The 21,103-nt window shown below is 31.9% G+C and overlaps 1 protein-coding gene and 1 long non-coding RNA gene across 2 annotated transcripts; one reads left to right on the top strand and one right to left on the bottom strand.

The window, feature by feature from the left end:
- Positions 1-4,519: 4,519 nt before the first annotated feature.
- LOC123702924 (actin cytoskeleton-regulatory complex protein PAN1) lies at positions 4,520-19,407 on the top strand. The gene is made up of 9 exons (XM_045650774.1): positions 4,520-5,409; positions 8,467-8,653; positions 11,735-11,856; positions 12,193-12,341; positions 12,647-12,804; positions 13,207-13,390; positions 14,418-14,652; positions 16,588-16,854; positions 17,505-19,407. The coding sequence occupies exons 1-9, from the start codon at positions 5,148-5,150 to the stop codon at positions 17,690-17,692; spliced, it is 1,752 nt and encodes a 583-aa protein (XP_045506730.1). The 5' UTR covers positions 4,520-5,147; the 3' UTR covers positions 17,693-19,407.
- Positions 19,408-20,238: 831 nt separating this feature from the next.
- Positions 20,239-20,580, bottom strand: LOC123702925. Its single transcript, XR_006752936.1, has 2 exons — positions 20,471-20,580; positions 20,239-20,391 (listed from the first exon to the last, which is right to left on the bottom strand). It is a non-coding gene; the product is annotated as an uncharacterized LOC123702925 (long non-coding RNA).
- Positions 20,581-21,103: the final 523 nt, after the last annotated feature.

Genomic DNA, 21,103 nt, shown 5'->3' on the forward strand with positions numbered 1-21,103 from the left:
TCTAGCGTACATTCATATTCACAATAAACAATATTATTATATTATGACTCATAGATAACGCTGGCCGTAATAACTTTTTTATAACTAGACATATTGTCTGTAAATCTGTATGTTAGTGGAACTTAATTTATGAAAATGTTAGCTTTGTCAGTTATAAATTCAATTAATTATTAAATTTACGTGACGAATGATTATTAAATAATAGAAAAAAAAAAGATTATATAAAAAAATGTGCTGTTCCGCACCCTAAATTATTATTAAAGTACAGATTTGACAATAAAAACGCACGGCCATTCGCATTCAAGTGTTTAAACGAAATTAAATTGAAAACCGGAAAACGTTACTTTTTTGAAGTCGATTTAACATAATTATATTATAACAAACTTACAAAGTACCTACATACGACTTACTTTCAAATGTAATTATTTATAGATAAGTATAAGTATGAAAATATTCAAGTTGGTGGATTAAATTTGTACTCAATTATGTTTTTTTTTTAACCGACTTCAAAAAAAAGGAGGAGGTTATCAATTCGGCCGGTATATTTTTTTTTTTTTTTTTTTATGTATGTACACCGATTACTCCGAGGTTTCTGAACCGATTTACGTGATTCTTTTTTTGTTCGATGCAGGATGGTGTCGAATTGGTCCCATAAAAATTTTATTCGGCTAGGCCCAGTAGTTTTTATTTTATGAGCATTTTTGTCTGTACTCGATGACTTAATTGGAATGTAGCAAGTAACTTTGATTCACTTCCCGGTAACCGATTGAGCTGAAATTTTGTATAAGTGTGTAAATTGGATAGCGATGAAACATTATCATGACATAGAGCTGATTTGATGATGGAATCGGAAGGTGGCCATAGGAACTCAGTAATTTATTGACTCAACTTTATCGAGTTTGGGCTCGTTTGATTCGTGTTGAAAATTACACTAAAAAGTATTAAATAAAATTAACTGCGTTAAAAACAATCGACTTCAAAAACGGAAAAGTAAAAAATAAAAAAGATTTGATATTATTAATTACTACATATTATTTAGATGTGCTATTTATTAAATAGGTTTGAAGTCGGTGCCAAACACTAAGCACTTAGTATTAAGCCCGTGCACCGACATCAAACCTATTTAATAAATAGCACATCTAAATAATATGTAGTAATTAATAATATCAAATCTTTTTTATTTTTTACTTTTCCGTTTTTGAAGTCGGTTGTTTTTAACGCAGTTAATTTTATTCTATTTATGATAAAAAAAACAACATTGAAAATAATTAATTTTAAGACTGGTCACATTGACAACGATAACGGTTTCTTTTAATGGGAAATAGTGTTGAGCTCACAGATTTATAGTTATTTGTAACGTCAGATACCGTTATTTTCCAATGAAATTATTTTGATGAATAAATGCACAGAACAAAAAACTTATAATTCACCTCTGATAAATGACTGAATTAGCGTAATCTAAGAGGCACGGTAAATATGTTAAAATATTATGTATTTATGTAAGTATGAAGATAAAATATTTATTGAAAGCGAGATAGCAAATTGAAAAAGTTTTTTGATGGATAGATTTGTATGTCTCTCTACTTGATTTTAAATATATTTCATCATTTACCACAATTTTTCATATTTTTTTAATAAACGTAGTGAAGTTTGAGGATATAAAAATATGTGGTATTATACACCACATTTAATTATCAGATAATACCTGGTGCAAAATTTATTTTTATAAAACCAATTTATGTACAAAAAACTTGTACAAAAAAAAATGCAAGAAATTTTCTGAACACCCCACACAGAATAGATTAGAGAATGTATTACAGGCTTACATTATTTATAGGTCTAAATAATATAAGATAGCAGACAATCCCGTCTCCCACGTAATTATAGTTGAGTGACATTAACACTTAACCATATTTTGTTATCCACGTCACAATTTTTATCAAAAAAAAAAGTTTATTGTTCTAAATAACAAAATAATTATGTAGCAAGAAATATATGTATTTAAATAGGCTATTGCAACATTTTATTACTATTTATAATAAGTAGTTTTGAACTTAATAGTTAGAGCGTACATGCCATAACTGCTAATGATTTTAATTGGTCATTGCAAAAAATACGCGCCAAATTAACAAATGGCCACCAAGATACCCAACATGGGGATTTGACCTAGTAAATTGCGTGACCTTTCGCGTCGATTATGTAATTCTGTACGAATTTAAAATGCGTTTTATACGGCGAGTTTAAATTGACGCTTTCTGGATAGGAAATAACAAATAGTAATTACAATGAACTGATCCCTTGCGCTAATTGTACTCTTTTTACGGTCTTGTTCGTGAGCTAAAAATAGAATAGGGGTGAATGCTCCCGGCAATTTTATCTCGTAGTCTCGTAAAAATAATAACGTCAAATTCAAAGATGTGAATCATGTGTTCCAGGAAGCAATAAACGTCGAGCACGTGTTAAATTTTACGTATTTTGCATTAAAAATGAGGGCAAGATGAGAAATTGCTTATGAGGCACTTATTTATGTATGCGTATTTAAACATTGATATATTATGTTTTTAAAATTTTATAAATTAGTATTTATCGAGTCATTTAAAAAATCAATTATCTTCTCATATTATTTAAAGTAAGTCAATAAATAAAATAAAATAAATACTTGGTCGATTTTATCTACTACACGATGTTAAAAAAGGCGTTAGATATTTTTCAATATGCTTATGCAATGCTGCGCTTTTATCAAAATCTGATGAATATTTTTTAGATGATGAAGTGCCTTACAGATATTTGAATGCTTTTTCTATAATCTATTCTTATACTTATTCTTATATCTCATCTTATGTTAATATTATAATAATATTATAAAGAGGAAAGGTTTGTAATTAATATGTATGGTTTTCACGCATAAAATAGGTACTGGACCGATTTCAAAAATTCACCATTAGGAAGCTGCATCTTCACTGAGCAATATAGGCTATATTGCATTAAAAAAAATAGAGATATAAAAATAAATAAATGAATAAAAATCATTTATTTAACCGAAATACATTACACAAAAAAAGAGGACCCCAGACTCCTAATATAGCTTTCGCTGTGTTTCAGGAGCCTGTGCCTTCCCGATATGTGTGAAGTATATTAAAATTGCAATTTATTATTATTTAATTTAAAGGCTTCGCAGTGACGTCACACATCGCGAAATGTCAAAGTACAGTTGTAGAGTTTCGGCTGCGGTGAGGAACGAGTTTAATAAATACATTGTGCACGTTCCAACTTGGCTATCATGAGGTAATCGGATTGCCTTGCGCGGACCTGGAGCCCTTTGAGGTAAGCCTCGTTGTGACCTCATTTTATAAATATGGAAAAGTTTTGTAAGGCCATTCGGCTGCACCGAGTTCGCTTTTTGTGTGATCAAGAGGGTTTTTTTTTCAGTCTCACCTTGCTTAATTTTTTACAGATTTAGACGATTTTTTGTAAGTTACGCTGCAATTATCAGTGTTTATTGTATTATTGGATTGTTGAAACGTAGATCAAATTATTAATAACTAAAATAAATTATATAAATTTCATCTAGTGCATCTACGCTCAAATAAGATTTGCTTAGAGCATTTATTCGCAGTCCACTTGTACACTAATTTGTGAAGTATGAATCGAGTTAAGAATTCCAACGAGGTCAAACAATAAAGATTCTTCCATAAGTGTACAAGTTGCGTGTTTGTGTAATGAACTCTTTGTGTGATCTGCCAGACGCCTTATGGATAGCTATTCAAGTTGTTAGTATTCAAGTAACATGTGTCTAATCCTTATTTAGAAATTCATTTATTTATTTCAATGTGCCAACTTGTTTTTGTTAAAAATATATATTTTTTGTGTTTTAATTCGGATACAGCGGTTATTTAAAATTTGAAATATGATTTAATTTTATATTACAACCTCCAATTAATATTCTTATTGCTTATTGCCTACCAATATTCGTATTATTTTTTTCTACAGACGTTTCACGGTATTATACCGAAACTTTCTTCTTATAGTGATTACGAATGTACCTTATTCTGCAATAAATATCAATGCACCGAATGAATATTGAATGAATTAAACTTATATTTACGTCTTGGGTGGTCAAACATTCAAATCATGAATGTCCCAAGTATTCGTCGCGACAATTAAATCACAAGGCGGACCATTTGTGTCCTGTCTCCCGGCCCACGCTTCAGTCCTGTCGTATGCAATACGGGCGCGCCTTTTCAATAGAAACAGTGTTAAAATTAGAATTTCCGTTTGGCATTTCTTAGATGAAATGCATTCAGTGCGTTTGATGAACGACTTCGGTGTTATAGTGCTTAGTGTTCGTTTATTTTTGTGCGCGGTTTTTTGTTGACTCATAGCTAGGTATATGAGTTTGTTGTTGAAAGTGGTAACAATTAACGTTTTTATCAATGGAAATTCCAAAAAACTGAGGTTCTCGATTTACGTTGTTTTTTTTATTTACTTTTTTAAGTTTTTGTTGCGATTTTATCCTAATCTTAAAAATTTCTCTATTTCAATTTAAATTTATATATTTTTATTTACTGAGACTTTACATATGTGCAACTTAAGAGAGCGTATTTTGTTTTTTATAATCCATGACACGATTATAAAGAATATTCCGATTCTAATAAAAATATCCGTATAAAAAATATTCCGGATCAACAGGTAACAACTTTAAACATAGGTAACTATCGTAAACAAAAAGCGTAAACATTGGACCAAGTGACTCACGATGACGTAGTTTTCATTATCATATCACAACCACAAGCGTATGTTAGTTGCAATCCGACGCCGAACGGTATTTGTCGTGCTACTCAATACGAATTATACACCTTTATATTGCTTTTATAATAACATTTGTTTCCATAATAACGTATCGTCAAGGTTGTTTTTATCAAGTGAACGCGAGAACACACTCGAATAGTGCCGCGCGTAATACCTATATAAATAAATAACGCGTATATTTTCCTTAACGGCGAGAACAAAGAGAATTTATTATTTGCGAATTTATTTAGCGCTTTCCGGCTCAGCCTTTTGATTCTACACACGTGTGTGGTGGATAAAGTGAAAACGGTACGATGCGAGCGAGCGCAGCGCGCATATAAAAAAAAACCAATGCAAAAATGATTAAAAGGAACGGTGATAATGTATGTGCGATCGCGTCGAACAATAATCAGTGTCAAGGCGGACGGAGTTCTGTCTCGCTCTGTCCCAACGCGGCTACAAGGATCCCTCGAGCCACTGCTGGCAGGATGACGCAGCCTGACGCGCACACAAACAGTAAGGAAGCGAATATCGCGCTCTCAACGTACGTCGAAAAGTGGAAAAACAGATACGAGGACGCTGAGAGGAAGCACAAAGCCTACCTGCTCAAGTCCGAAAAAGGTCGGTACTATTCATTTCGGTTCGGAAATCTTTAGTGTTCCCACTTTTTATTGTCTGAACTGCGCATGCTCTGCCAGCCTTCTGGGTCGTGCTTATAAAGTAAAGTACGAATGGCAGGTCTAGATTCCTATTTGTTGGATTATGATAGGATCGAGGATGACCTGTTGCGTACGCATAATGTATTCAAAACTTTTAACCTATTCCTAACAGATGTTATTTTCCTTATAAAAACTGAAATAACTACCGATTTCGTATAAAAATGCTTAAATTATATGTTTTCCGATGACTACTATTCAAGGAATGTAATAAATTATATTTCCTGTTAATATAACAATGCCTTTAATATTTAAATAAAGGTAAAATTGAAACCCAATTTATTTTTGATTTTGGTGGGTAGATAAATTAAACCCCAATTTTTAAATAATTTGAACATCGCACATCACTATTTTAATTAACAAAATTAAATGTCAAATTTAAATGTCATCTAGGAACTAAGAGCAATAGGTTAATGCTCTGAGTCTAGGAACAATATTTTTCTGAAAAAAAAATACTTTTTTTTATCAATCTCAATTCTCAATATTTATTAATTAATTATTATTTTCTCATTTGAATAATGTGTGGCTTAATGCTTATTCTATATACCTAGATATATGTGCCAAATAACAACTTATCAAGAAATTAAAAAGTTTTATTTCATCACAACTTCTATTTACTTACTTCCTACAAAAATCGCAACATTAGGTACACTAAATGGAGGTAAACAAATATTTACATTAATTTTATATTAATAAAGCGTAATTTAGTTATTCTGAGAAGCAAATTATTACTAATGCGTTAAATTCGTAATTGTTTTGTGAGTAATGATTTTGAAACAATGGGTTATTTTTTATCCAAAATGAGGATATCACGAAACAATGTCCTTTTCAAACTATAAAAAACACTAAATCCATAAGAAATTGTTTGGATGTGCTGACTAAAATACTTACTTCAATTTATTCCAACAATGTTACGATGAATCAAATCCTCTGAAACATGAAAATTTTCATTACAAGTTTTGAGTCACCAATTTAAATTAGTCTGTTTCCTTTGAAATATGTCTTGTGGTTTAAATAATATACTTTACTGCCATTTCACTTTGAATACTTGGATAAGTTTGAAGTTTTTAGTGTAGCGAGCATATTTGTGTAAAGCAAAATAGGACATCTTAAGTTTAAATAAATTCATACAGTAAATTTGAAACATTATTTGTAAAATGGTTCTTCATTCTAATAGCTTATAGACCTATTTCCTCTTAAATATTACTACAATACTTGACTGAGATGAACAAATTCGCTCCAGACATTCATACATGATAAAATAACAAATTGAAACAGAGATTCCTTTAAATCTATAAATGAATAATCTAAATTATGCATAAAACAAACCAATTGCCAAGAATTAACTTCAAAACAATTCCTTGTAACGGCTGACAGATAATAACTTCAAGTAGATTTCCTCACTCAAAGATAGTTTATCTGATTATAGCAATGTAGATAAATAATGAATTCATAATATTGCATTACATGTTGTTACATTATAGCTGTATTTAGATATAAATGTTATAAGAAATAGTCATGTGTAATATTATTTGTATTATGTATTACCTGTATTACTTATGTTGCGTTAATTTTTTTATGAATGTCTGATTTAATTCATTCATTTGTAATGTGTTATTAACTTTTACACTCCTTTATTAAGTTTTATGTATCAGGAACAGAAATATTTTAAAATGTTGAATATCAAACTTGAATTTAAAAAAAAATTACAATAAAAGCAGGTTATTTATATTTTGTATTATAGATACTTAAAGCATTTAGTCATAAAATCAATTCATAAATCTAAAATTTTCTTATCAGCCATTGTTCTTATTAAAAGGAGTGTAGAATATGTTATTGATAAAATTTATAAACTATTTATATTACCTACACTTCAAGAAACAGGTGGGTGTTGTTTACAATCAAAATGTTTTAGAATCAGCATTTTCAATATTAACTTGGTGACAAATTTTATTAACTTAAAGGCAGTCTTTTTAAATACATAATGTATGTTTATGACTTTCTAAATATTATCAGATAATGATCTTAAATCATATGAACTTAATAACTAAGGATCTATAAATGTGTAATTATTAAATAGATTACAAAACTGAATACCCATTACAATTTACAATCAACTTGTTTATAATTGTTCAAACATGTATTATAGAGGAGTTAGTATGAAATGTTAAACATCTTGGCAATCACTAGGCATATTTATATTATCTAAATGAATGTTAATTACCGCTAATGACTGCACTAATTAGGTAAACATGTGCTAGTAGATTCCCTTGTTTTATGTGCTACTAATGTAAAACTAACATTACATTACAATGTTTTTAAATACAAAGTTATAAATTATTGCTGTCTAATTTTGTTGCTATTTTGACTAAAATATGGGTCGGCTGTACATGAATAATTATTATCAATTAATCAATTAGTGACAGATAACTTTAACAATTGAAATTAATGTATAGATGTACCATTGGGACTTGAGAGGAGCAAAAATTGAAAGTATCAGGAAGAGAGAGTAATTCTACTATGTCTTACATTATTATTTTATGTAATGTGTTTATCATAACCTGATTTATATGATAAAACCATTTTTTGAAGTGAAACTTCCTTAGGCGCTTTGAGAGTAAAAATTCAAGGTAGCGTCATGACAATACCGTCGCGTCATGGAATAAGGTGACGATTTTGGTATCTTGGAATCTTGCCAAAGAAGTTTCACTTCTGACACGTGTGCTCGGTACACACGCTTTTTTATAATCTGGCTTTCCTTGAGATACTATTTAGTATTTACCAATTCTAAAGCACTTTAAGTTTAGTTCTTACTCCTTACTTTGTTAGCATCTCTACCTATACCTAGTCGGTTCTCTTATCAACATTTACTTATCAAGCGAGAAGTCGCTTTTTTTTCAAAACAAATGTATGTACTTATATTTTGTAAAGAAAAATGCGTAATTCAAAAAAAATCCTGCAGCACGCAGAGAACACGATGACCTCCAACGGCGGTACAACATACTCCTCGAGGAGCGGAACCACCTGGACAGCGAGTTGGGTGACCGGGAGCGCGAGCTGAACAAGCTGCGGCTGGTCTCCGAGAAGCTGTTCCAGGAGTATCAGCAGCTGAAGAACCAGCATGAGATCGACGCGGGGGTTATGCACAAGTGAGTGATTTTTCTATATTTAACCAGCTACTTGGAAAAGTGGTCCTGTGACTCGGAAATGTATGTTTTTGATGGTAAAATAATTATTTACTTTATTTTGAAATTGATAGTGTTGTTTTTAAGTTTATTAGTAACATAAAAAATACAAAAAAATAAATAGTTTCTCTTTGTGTTTTTTGTGTAGATAAAAAAGGAGTGTTTTTGTGTTTATTATGTTTTCAACTGAAAAATAACTTGATGAATTTTCAAAATTCTTTAATTTACCATTTTAGAAAGTTACATTTTACCGATGAACGCGTAATTTTTTTTTTTACATTAAAATCGAGAAACCATGTTCTCTACTTGCTTCGACAGTTGCCTTGCCAATTTTACATATAGGATTATTTTCAAATCCCACCTATTGGATACGATTATCGTTGCCATGGTAACTGTTTGTAAACAGTATGTCTTGCGCTATTTTTTATTTGTAATTCGTTAGTCGCCATGGCAACCGTTTTGGCACTCAGTGTTGGCACCTGGAGTACTCTAGTTAAGGAATAAAAAATGTAAGAATAGTTTTCTTATTATTGTATTTTTAAGGTGATTCTCAAAATAAAGATCTTTTCTAGTATAAATAACTCTTACTTAAATTAAGAATTAAGATTCCTACTTCAATGGTCGAGATTTGAAGACCAAAAAATAAAATTGCAGAGTGTAAAAATTAAATTGCGAATTTGCGAATATTAAAAATATTCAACTGATCATAATTGAAATCTCCTATAATTAGAAACTGATTGCAACAGAACAACGTTACAAATTGCATTAAAAATGATCCTCAATTAAAGTGGGAGGGAACCGTGGGCGATGTAATTTGATGTGACGTCAGCAACTGAGAGCCATCTAGAGTTATGATGATAGTTTTTGATTAGTTATCTGACTATTCCTTACTTGTTTAAGTTCCATTATTTCGTATTTGCGGGTATCTTTGGCCCTTTGGTATATGAAAAGGTATGCATATTTGAATCAAATTTTTAGTAATTTGCAAGTTGAAGGATATTTGAAGCAAAAGTTTAACACATTTTTTTGTCAGTCGTTTTAATATCAAAGCAATTTTTCTGATTGTGTTTTTTACAGCATGGTTGACTATGCAATTAAACTTACATTAAATTACGACACATTACGTAGCCAGTAGCCAGTTGTTGCGTTATTATCACCTCATGTTGTTGCAATTATCCAACTGCGCCAAAAGGAGATTTAGTTGTTTCTAGTGAACTCACAGACAGATCAAAAGTTTTCCAATCCAAAATCACTTGTTTAACATAAACGTTTATAATTTTTGTCGCGTTATTTACCATTTCCTATACACGCAATGACGTAAAAGATTAAATAAATCAACAATCTCTACGAAGAGGACACCGGGGCGTGATGGGAATAATTAATATTTGTAAACGTCATTATTTAATTTAACACGCATTCAATTAGAGGAAGCATGCATATTCAAACCGCTGGCTGATATAAGCGGTTAGCTGTTTTGTTCTTAATTCTGAGTAAAGCTTTGTACGGGATAAGACGGTGCAATCATGTAAGTTGGCTTACCTTTTCCCTTGATATGAATAAATAGATTTATTTATTAATTGAATTAATTGAATGCGTAAAGTTGAATTACTACAGACTCTTATCGTCTGATAGATACCATAGCGAGTTGTAATGAGAGCTTTATAAGTTGACTTTCAAAATGCGTATTAAAAAAAATACGGTTTTGCCAACATTGCTTCGCTCCTATTGGTCTTAGTGGTATGATATATAGCTTTCCTCTATAAATGGGCTAATTTTTCAAATCGGACCAATAGTTCCTGAAATTAGCGCGTTCTAGCAAACAAACAAATATACTCTTCAGCTTTAAAATATAGGTATAGATATGCAGATGCTAAAACTATTAAACTTGATTAAAGTGGCTGGCGTGCCTAAAATCATCTCTTGCTAATTCTTTAACGTAGCCTCAAACAAACATAAATTTGTAGTCTTATGAAGGTACTTACAAAAGTTTTTTGACTATAGTTTTATTTGCGAAACCACGGGCTATGGCTAATAGTTAAACATATAGTTAAAAATCAATTAATTGGCACAGTGACGTATTAGATCCGAGGCCCAGATATCGGATAGAAAGCTCATAAGCATATGTCAGTAACGCAATATAGGTAATAAATTATACCAAAAATATGTTAATTCGTTCACATTTTCACTATTTTGACTATTACTTGTTTTTCACTACTCCCTCGCGAACGTGACATATGATTTTTAATGTCCTAATTGTAATTAATAATTGCAATTATAATTCAGTGCCCGGTTGTAATTAGTGTGATTATTTTTTAATATGTGTCCTAATTATAATTATAAATTAATTTGTGTTTAAAATATATTTAGGGTGATGGATTTTTAATTGTTATATTGTATCACAGTTTGTGTTTGTGATTAATAATATTATGTGTTCGTTATGTATAAACGATGATGTTATATTTACGTTTATTAAATACTGGATGTAAGTATTTGTTTGTGGTCAATTCAAGAACTCGAGATGCGTATAAGTTATTCTTGGATTAATTTACATTGCATCGTTGTTTTTATTATAAACACAACTTTGCAAATTATAATTATTGTAAAGGCATTGTTTGCAATTTTAAACATTAAAATTAATTAATAATATATTTTGCAATAAAATAAATAAATATGTATTTTGAGCGTTGTCTTAGTTCAATACAATTAAAGTGATGTTTTTAATATTCCGATTCTATTAAAAATGCTGTAGCTGTTTTTGTTATTATATTTTTTACAAGTACCTAACTAAAAAGGTATTAAAACAAACGTATTGTGCCTAAATACACATCATTTATTCGGGGAAAGTTTTATTTCCTTAGTGGGTAGAAAAGTGAAATGATCTATGAAACTTTTTTATTATTTAACTACTTAATTTTTATTTTTCAAAATTTCATAATATGATTGGTGATCTCATAAGTCATTCTATAGTGTATTGCAAGCTGTATTTTAAGGGAACAGATTAATTTTCCATTTAATTAATACAAATTTTCTCCTCATCATTTCCAGGGTGATGCAACAGGCGGGAGAATGGTACAAACAAAATAAACAGTTGAAAAGACGAAGCACGGCGTTGTTGCACGCGCTGCCATCTACCGTGGATATTGATCTCACTGATGCCAATGATAGTTGTAAGTATCAATTGTTTAACATAGAACCTTATTTTAATGTGATTGTGGTTGAAATTTGTTTAGATGATTAATAAGCTTCAAACACTTTAATGTATTACAAAAAAAAAGCAAACTATATATAATTTCACTAAGTTTTTTATCTTGGTTTAAGTTCCTTATTTTTTTTAATTCTGTCATGTTTGTTCTATTATATTTATTGAATGCTTTCTTTTTTTTATTGAATGATTTTCATCTATCTATCTTAAAATTTATGCAAAAAAATTGGATAAAATTGACTTAGACTAAATCAAATCCTTGATGAAAATCACAATATACAACATTTTTCTTCACTCCCAGCATCAGAAGCAAGTACAAATGAAGAGGTGGAATTCCTCAAGCGCACAGTCAGCGAACTGTCAGAACAGATCGCCACATTACAGACTGAGGCTAGTGCGGCGAAATTGCACGAATTTGAGGCGCACGAAGTTAATGTGCAATTGACACAGGTAATCATTATAGTAAATAGCAAAAATCTATGTTGAATGTTGTTTTTTATTCGGGGTGTAGGTTAAAAGGCCTTTGTGATGGTTAGGTGTGTGGTTTTGTGGACTTTATCGGTGTTATTTTGCTCGTGGATGTCGACATTTGAAATTTTGTTCAAATGGTGTCTCACAAGGTTCTATGTTGGGTCCATTGTTATTGCTAAGTTATGTAAATGACTTTTTGAATGAATATTGAATTTTGATAAATAAATCAGGGTGTATTCTTATTTCAGACTGTTAATTAATCGATTTTTAACGATAATTTCCAGGAATTAGAAGTGGAAAAGGAGAAATGTGCACAACAAGCGAAGGAATTAGAAGATTTACGACGCCAGCTGGAGAGACACAACCGGGTGTCCAAGTTGTTGATGGATGAGGTGACGTCGCTCAAGGAGAATGCTGACAAGGACAGACAAATGGCTGAGACGTATGTATTCATATTTGTAATGATAATAAATTGAATGTGTTCCTTGTTAAATGAGTTCTCGCTCGAATGAAACATGATGTTTATCTCCTTTTTCTTGATGGAAAATATTTAATTCTGTAATTGCTTAAGTTTTGCAAGGTATTTTGTTTTATTTTCTGAACTATTTTTTTTAAACAAATATTTTCCGTTAGCTGTGCAAGCAGGATGGTACTGAACAATTTTATGGTTTAGGGTAATTTTAAGCTATTGAAAAACCTCACGCTCCCCACTCCTTGGGGCGGAAGTGTGGCTTGAAGGCATAGCATGCAATAGCGCAACCGCCCCAGTCCCCGAGTGCCACACGTATTTTTTTTAATAGATAAATTTTCATTTTTTTATAATATATTTTTTTATTATTTCCAGGTACAAGCACGAGGCGCGCGACGCTAAGAAGCGCGCAACAGTGCTCGCACATCAGAGCGCGCTGTTGATGGGCGAGCTGGAGCTCGACGAGCGGCTCGGCCTGCTGCTCGGCGAGCTCGACAGCCTGCGGGCTGCGCTCGACTGCCAGGCCAACAGGCACCGCGACCAGATCGAGCTGCTGCAGGTGATTTTTTTTGAAGTGAAAACTTCTTTAGCGGCGTTGGGTATAAAATCTTAAACTCGCGTCAGGACACGTGGCCTGATCGAAAAAGCGTAAGACGGACTTTTTCTTTAGCCCTTATATTCCATGCGTAAGACGGATACCATTCCAAAATATCAAACATGCTGAACGTTAATAATCAAGTTTTCACTTCTGCCGTTTCTTTCCCGTCTTTTTTTAATGCTATAGGATAGCAAACGAGCAGACGCGTCGCCTGGTGTTAAGCGATACACGCCGCCCATAAGCATCCATTGACTGGGAAGTGGATGTGTTGCTGTCCTCAAAGGGATTTGGAAGGAGTTAGGGAGAAGGGGCGAGGATGGGAGGGAATGAGGATAGGGAAGGAGAGGATTGGGTTGGGGATGGGAAGGGACGTGGGCCTCCGGACCCCTCACTCACCGTACGGAACGCGACAGTAAACTGTCACTATGGTGCCGATATTCAATGATGATTATTTTTAGGGTTCCGGCCCACAAACAGAAGAAAACGAACCTTATAGAATCACTTCGTTGACTCCTCGTTGTCTATCTGTTGTCAAAAAAATGACTTCTATGTCATCGCAATCAAAATACACATCCGTTTGTGCTACAAATTTACGCAAACCGCGCGAATCCGACTCGCCCTTGGCCGGTTTCTTAATTTCCTCTCGCGACTTTTGCTTTTCGCCGGATGGGATATGAATCGTGATCAAATGTTTCCTGTTCTTTCAACATTCCTTAAAATTTTTTTCATTATCATTTTTATGTGTGATGACTTTTAAATTTAAAAAAATCCTCTAGATTTTTATGAATTTTTAATCCGTACTCAACGTATACAAAACTATAAGTCCCTTTCAACTTCGAACTTACTATCGACGGTGGGAGGGGATCTAGTGGGGCTCTTCAAATTTGTGATATTTAAAAATTTAAAGTGTTTTAAATTACATTATGTAACCATCATTTAACGCATCTCGATATTAGAAATAACTTAACAAAAAAAATAATATTTTCAGCTAAAACTATCAGAAAAACACGAAGACACAGACATACTCCTATGGGAGGAGAAGATCAAGCTAGCAGAAGAAGATGCACAGAAAGCGGTCGAAAGGGCGGAAAGGGCTGAAAGAAAATTGATGGAGTTGGAAAAGAGAATGAAGAATGAGCCAAGAAATACGTTGAAGTCAAGGATCAGTTACTTTGAGAGTGGGGGGAAGGGAGAGAAGAAACAGGAGATTAAGGAAGTTGTTGGTAAGTGTATGGTTACCGGAATTTAGAATCTGAAATGAATAGCTCAAAAAAGTCATTGAGATAATATTACTTCGTATGGCGGAGACACCACGAACAAAATCTGTGCGCCATTTTTTTTCTCTAACTAAGTTTTAAAAATTATTATCTAGTTAGGTACTTACCGATGAAAGTTATTTCTTTGCACTTTTCCGTATTATTTGTATTATTTGTGCAATATCGTAACACACACGAAGGCATATCTGATGCGTTTCACTTTAAAACAAATAAAAAATGAGCGTGCAGTTAAGCCATATGGCTTATGGCAATGATATTTTACGTATAGATACGTTATATACTCACAAGATATCCAAAAAAAATGCTTCCTATGCAGTGTCAGGCACACACAAATACAAGTTTCATTTTACTTAATTTATTACATTGACAGACTGTATAAGAGAGATGGCTCTAATAAAATGATATAAACAAAAAAGACAAAGATAGTTTGTCACTTCCGCGCAGGTGTAAGCAAAAGTCACAAGAATTCACCAATTAAATATAAATAAACAAATAGTTGCCATGGCAATTGGCATAGACTAACGACACAGAAGGTTCAATGTTATAGATGTTACGTTTCCTGCACACGTAAACAAATGGGACAATTTCATTTACTATTTAATTATTATTATGAAGTTGTATTACAATGAAAAAAACTTTTTTGGAGATATAACTGTATTAAGCATTTATTACTAGCTGTGGTGTTCGTTTTCGGTCATCATCATTTCACCCGATAAACACCCACTGCTGAGCATAGTCCTCCTTATAGAACTCCATACGGACCGATCTTACGCTATTCGTTTCAAGGCAGTTCCCGGAACCCGTACATGGTCATCACTCCAACTTGTAGGATATAATAATAGTGGTGCCTAGATGAAAAAAAGTATGAAATAAAAGAAAGGATGAAGTATAAGCCTTTTTTATCTAAAACACAAATAAAATGTATGTTCAATAGCTATTTACAGAAAAGCAAATAGCATTTTTCGTCAGTAGCGATAATCTTTTCTTTAATGTATACGTATATTCAACATCATTTTTGCAAACAAACATTTTTGCCATCACGATTTCATTGTATATAATAAATAGATATATTTGTTAATTACATGCACTGTGTGGATTTAAATATAAAAATAATCAAGTATTTACCCAAATCGAAATTAATAAAATAGCCGTTCTATTTTCAATAATCGTATCTACATGATAATCTTTGAACACAGTGTGCGCTAGCTTTGTCACACTAGTGATTGAAGCAATGTTTTATCCCTTTCATTATTTCAATACAAGTGTCAAGCAAGTGTCATTCATTAATAATTGCAAATTGTTATTTTTGCTCTAAAATTATAATATTTTAATACATTTACCTGTGATATGATATTCCTCTATCTTTCTTTATTTTACTATCGTAATTTGTGCACTTTCTGAACACACAAGAAGGCATTATTGATAATTTTAACGTTTATATCAGCATGTGCGTTCGCTGTCACAAGTCACAATCTGACTGATTCCACTGGTCCCAATTAGGACCAATTCACGGTTTACGTTTTGGTGCGTTGGTAACGTATCTACCTCTTGTTTCTATATATAATATCATTGGCTTATGGTACATAAGTGATGTAGGCGGTGTCGTCTCCATATGTATATCTCAATGAAAAAAGTAGTGTTATGGAAACACTTGCCGTATATTATACAAAATAGATTGGCTAGTTTTATAATTAACTTGTTTTATGTGTTCTTATTAAAAGATGTTGAAATGAACAGCTTTTTTATGCCAGTAATGTTCAAAGTAAGAAAACTCTGCCTATAAAAGCGTGAGCAGAGTATTTCTTCGGACTATTTTTGCCAAACATAGCAATAACTCATATTTTTGGTGTTCAATGTTATAATTACACTTTATATTTACAGAACCAGCACCACCCACACCACCACCTACTCAAACTATCCAACCTCCCTCTCCAGCCCCTATTTCCCCTACTCCCCCTGCTTCTCCCGCACCTCCCACTCCCCCCACACCTCACACAGCTCCTCCCCCTCCCCCTCCCCCCTGTCTCCCCCCTCCCCCTCCCCCACCACCACCAGCGCCAGTGGTATTCGAAGGAAATGTTGAGGGAGATATGGCGAAACTATTGGCCAGCAAGTCGGGTACACTGAAGAAGACGAAACAGAATGGAGGTAGGTTTGGTTTTTGGGTTATTTTAAGCTAATGGGGGTAGTTTCGAAATTTATTTTTAATTTTACATAGAATATATTGCAAGATTTCATTGTCTATTCTATTTTAAACAAACATTATTATGAACCGGTTTTTTTCAAATGTTAAACATTATTGTTACAGGATATTTCTTATAGATTTACGCCCTTTCACTTTTCAAATTGTTTTTTCTAGATCTATATTAAATAGAAATTTACTACCTATTTAATTAGCGTTAACTACTATTAAGTATTCTGTGATTTAATGTAGCAATATATCATTAAATTTAATATAAATAAAATTTAATATATCAATATTCCAGTAGTCCATCTAAAAACAATTCTTACATTTCAAACTAATAAAAATTGTAATTTATATTAGTTACTAGCTGCTCCGCGCGGTTTCACCCGCGTGGCTCAGCTCCTGTTGGTCGTAGCGTGATGATATAATATAGCCTATAGCCTTCCTCGATAAATGTGCTATCTAACACCGAAAGAATTTTTCAAATCGGATCAGTGGTTCTCGATATTAGCGCGTTCAAACAAACAAACAAACTCTTCAGCTTTATAATATTAGTATAGATTAAACTACACTTTAAACAACCAATTAATTTACCAATTACTTATAATTTCAGGCGGTGCAATAGACGCCATAGTGGACCAAATAAAAGGTGGTAAATTCCACCTAAAGTCAACAGATCGCACCGTAGAGAAGAAACAAACGGACGATCAGCCTGAAGCCGTGAAGGAAATGCTGCAAATACTCGGCACTCTGAGGAAACGGAGAGGACACAGGCCCAGTGTGATCAGTGATGAAGCATAGTGTTGGTGATCATTTGTGATGTGGTGATGATGATATAGAAATGTGTTTTTGAAGGTGTAAAGTAATGGTTTTGGACATTTGATGGACTTAAAATTGTGTAAAATGTGCGTTTATCATGTTTTTGTAGTGACATGTTTAGGAATTTTATTGATTGTGTCGGAATAACCAGTTATATATTCAGACAATTTTAATTATTGTAAGTAAAAGCAAATATCTATGGGAAAAGGTCACCGTATATGTTGTTACGATTAGGCCATATTTACTAGGTAAAATAACAATTCAGTATAATTATAAAATATCGAGTGTTCATTATGATTATGGAAAAATCATGTTTTAAATCCGTCAAATGTCTATAAATACTCGGTTTTTAGTAATGCCGATTTCTTGCGGCTACAGAAAGATTCAAGTTGCGTCAATTAGAATAAAAGTTATAATAAATTAATGAAAAATGTGTCAATCAAAATGGGTGATAAAGTATTTGTTATTACAAATAAGGTTTTGATTTATTAAATACTAGTTCGAGTTCGCGGCTTCACTCGCGTGATTCATACATAAGAAGTATTCTATGTATTCATTCAGATTTTATATTTACAAAATTTAAGAGATATTTTATATTTTCGAAGATTGCCTACACAATTGTAGATCTACACAAATTCTTATAAGTTATATTTATAAGAAGGACCTTTATATTCTAATAATATAACAAGTGATATTCGTTTACAAATGAAGCACATAATAAAGATACAATATATTTGCCACTAGAATTATTTTGCACAAAATAGTTTAAAAATATTGAGGAGTATCAAAGCCAGAGTTCATAGTTCCAAACTTGTAAAATCAATAATTCTCAATATTATAAGGTGGATATCCTTTTTTAATGTGAAGATGTTATTTTTAAGATTCCTAGATTTAAGTATATGAGCTTATTGTCACCTTAGTGCTTATGTTTTGTGCCTTATTGTAAAGATAGTTATAATTATATAAAAACTTATATTGTGATCTGAATACTCTTATATACATTGAATTTATAAATGATTATAATATTATTATATAAGTAGTTGTAATGTTTAGTGACTATTTTCGGATAATTTTGTATTTTATGACTGATATGGTTTTCAATTTAAATATATTGTATGCGTATTACAAATACATAATATTCACACATTGAGTTATTATTACTACGTATGGAGGAGACACCACGAAGAAAATCTGTGCGCGGCGCGGGGGGGCTAGTGAGTCAAATGACGCAAAATGGCGCCCGCCAAAAATTTTGCTCGAGTTTAAAAAATGATTATCTAGTTAATTACCGATGATAAGTTATTTCTTTGCACTTTGCCGCATTACTTGAATTATTAGTGCAATATCGTTACACACTAGAGGGAATATTTTATGAGTTTCATGGTTTTTTGCTATACAACAAACAAGACATGAACGCGACCATCGCACTAAAGCGACTGAGTGCAGTTTGGCCATATGGCTTATGTTGAGCGGAACATAAGTGATGTAGGCGGTGTCCTCTCCATATGTATATCTGAATGTATTTACATTGTGAATTATGATTATGCTTTGAATCACACAAACTTAAGAGAAATGTTATTTTAGAATACAATGTTTGTCAAATTAGATCTTTAGTTCACCTTTATGTAGCACTTGACAAGTTACCCTGTAGTGCCATCGACTTTTGTGTTTAAGTTTAATAAAGTATTATTATTTAAGTGTTGTTTTATTTTATTTGTACCATAAATCATCGACACAATCTGATAAGACTTATTTTCATGACAATTTTTATTACACACTATGAAATTGAATGCATAAAATAATTGGGTTGCACCATTTTACTTTAGCAATAACAAAATATATATAATATGTTAAAGTAACGGTTAGGGAAAATATCATCATTTAACAATTTTATAGATATATAGATGTTGTCACAAGTTTAACACTAACTATAACCGCCCGAATTTACGTTTAAAACCAATTGTTAACGATAAAAAACTGTCACGTGCGTAAATACAAAATGAGATCTTATTTAACTGGAGGCTTTGATAAAATATGCTAAAAACATACGCTGGTATAACCGATACTGTTAAATTTGACATTAAAATTAACTAACAAAAATATAGTGCAACCAAACCTAAGATTTTTTGTTCACTAATAAATTTTACAACCTTCGCAGTTCATTAAAGAGTATAACGAAATTTTAATCTTGTATATGAACATATCGTAATGAAAAGTTAACTCATTGAGTAATTAAATTCACTTAAAATGTTACACTGACCGACTTTACAGACAACCACTATTAAAATTATCTCTTGTGTCGTATATTTATTTACAAGTTACGACGTCCATAATTAAATCGATTGTACCTAATACCTAACTCAAATTGATGCCGGAATTGAAGTCATCATTTTATATTTTATCTCAAATTCTTCCAACTACAAATTACAACAACAAATTGGTCGATAAGGTTATGATGTGAAATACTACTTAGTATGAAATTTAGAAAAAAAGAACTCATAGAATCAAGATCAAATAAATCACAGTAATAAACAATTCTTACATTTATTTCATTTAAATACATACAAAGCAAAGTTCATAATAGCAAAATTAATTGAGCGGTAATCAAGGTCTTTAGAATAACATTCTTCTCGGCGACTCCTGAAAATCTTCTTACAATGTGTCCATCGTCTACCATTTGGCTGTAAATTAAAAGAATTTAAAGTACCTACCTACGTGCTACTAGAAAGGTAAATCTGAACTAATTCGATAAATAACTACCTTGTAACTATATTATTTTCTCTGTGTAATTAACTTGGCTGGATTGCTGCACGGTACTTTAGCAATAACAAACATAGGTATTAGTAAGTAGGTAGGTACCTCGGTTAGGAAAAATGTGAGTTGAATCATTTGACAATGACCTAGAAGTTTCCTAGAAGACATCATGTATACGTAATACCTACATTATTATTAGTCTGTGATAATATTATTAGTTTCATCGGTATTATCGAGGGTACCTACTATCTATTGTCGTTAAATAATTGTCAGTAGCGTCGTATATATAAAATGAGATGGCTTATTTGGACTTGTTATACAGGTTTTTAAACATGCATTTATGTCGATTTTATTTTGGAAAAAGGTTGTTTTTTTGGAAGTTTGTAATTGTAAGGTTTTCCGAGCAAACCATTTTTATATATATTTTATAAATGAATTATGTGGTTAAAGAGCTAGATTGCTTCTGATTCCATGGTTTACTTAAATGTTTCATATTTGGTGAAAAATGCAGTTTCCGTGTACATGTATAAATCTATGATATAATCTATGATATTTTCATAATAAAAGATTTTTCTGCGATAATTCCCTTATATGTGATTATTTATAATTAATAGCCAAACTTTAATAGATCATTGTAAA

The sequence above is a fragment of the Colias croceus genome, chromosome 24, assembly GCF_905220415.1.
Source record: "Colias croceus chromosome 24, ilColCroc2.1".
NCBI classification, from domain to species: domain Eukaryota; kingdom Metazoa; phylum Arthropoda; class Insecta; order Lepidoptera; family Pieridae; genus Colias; species Colias croceus.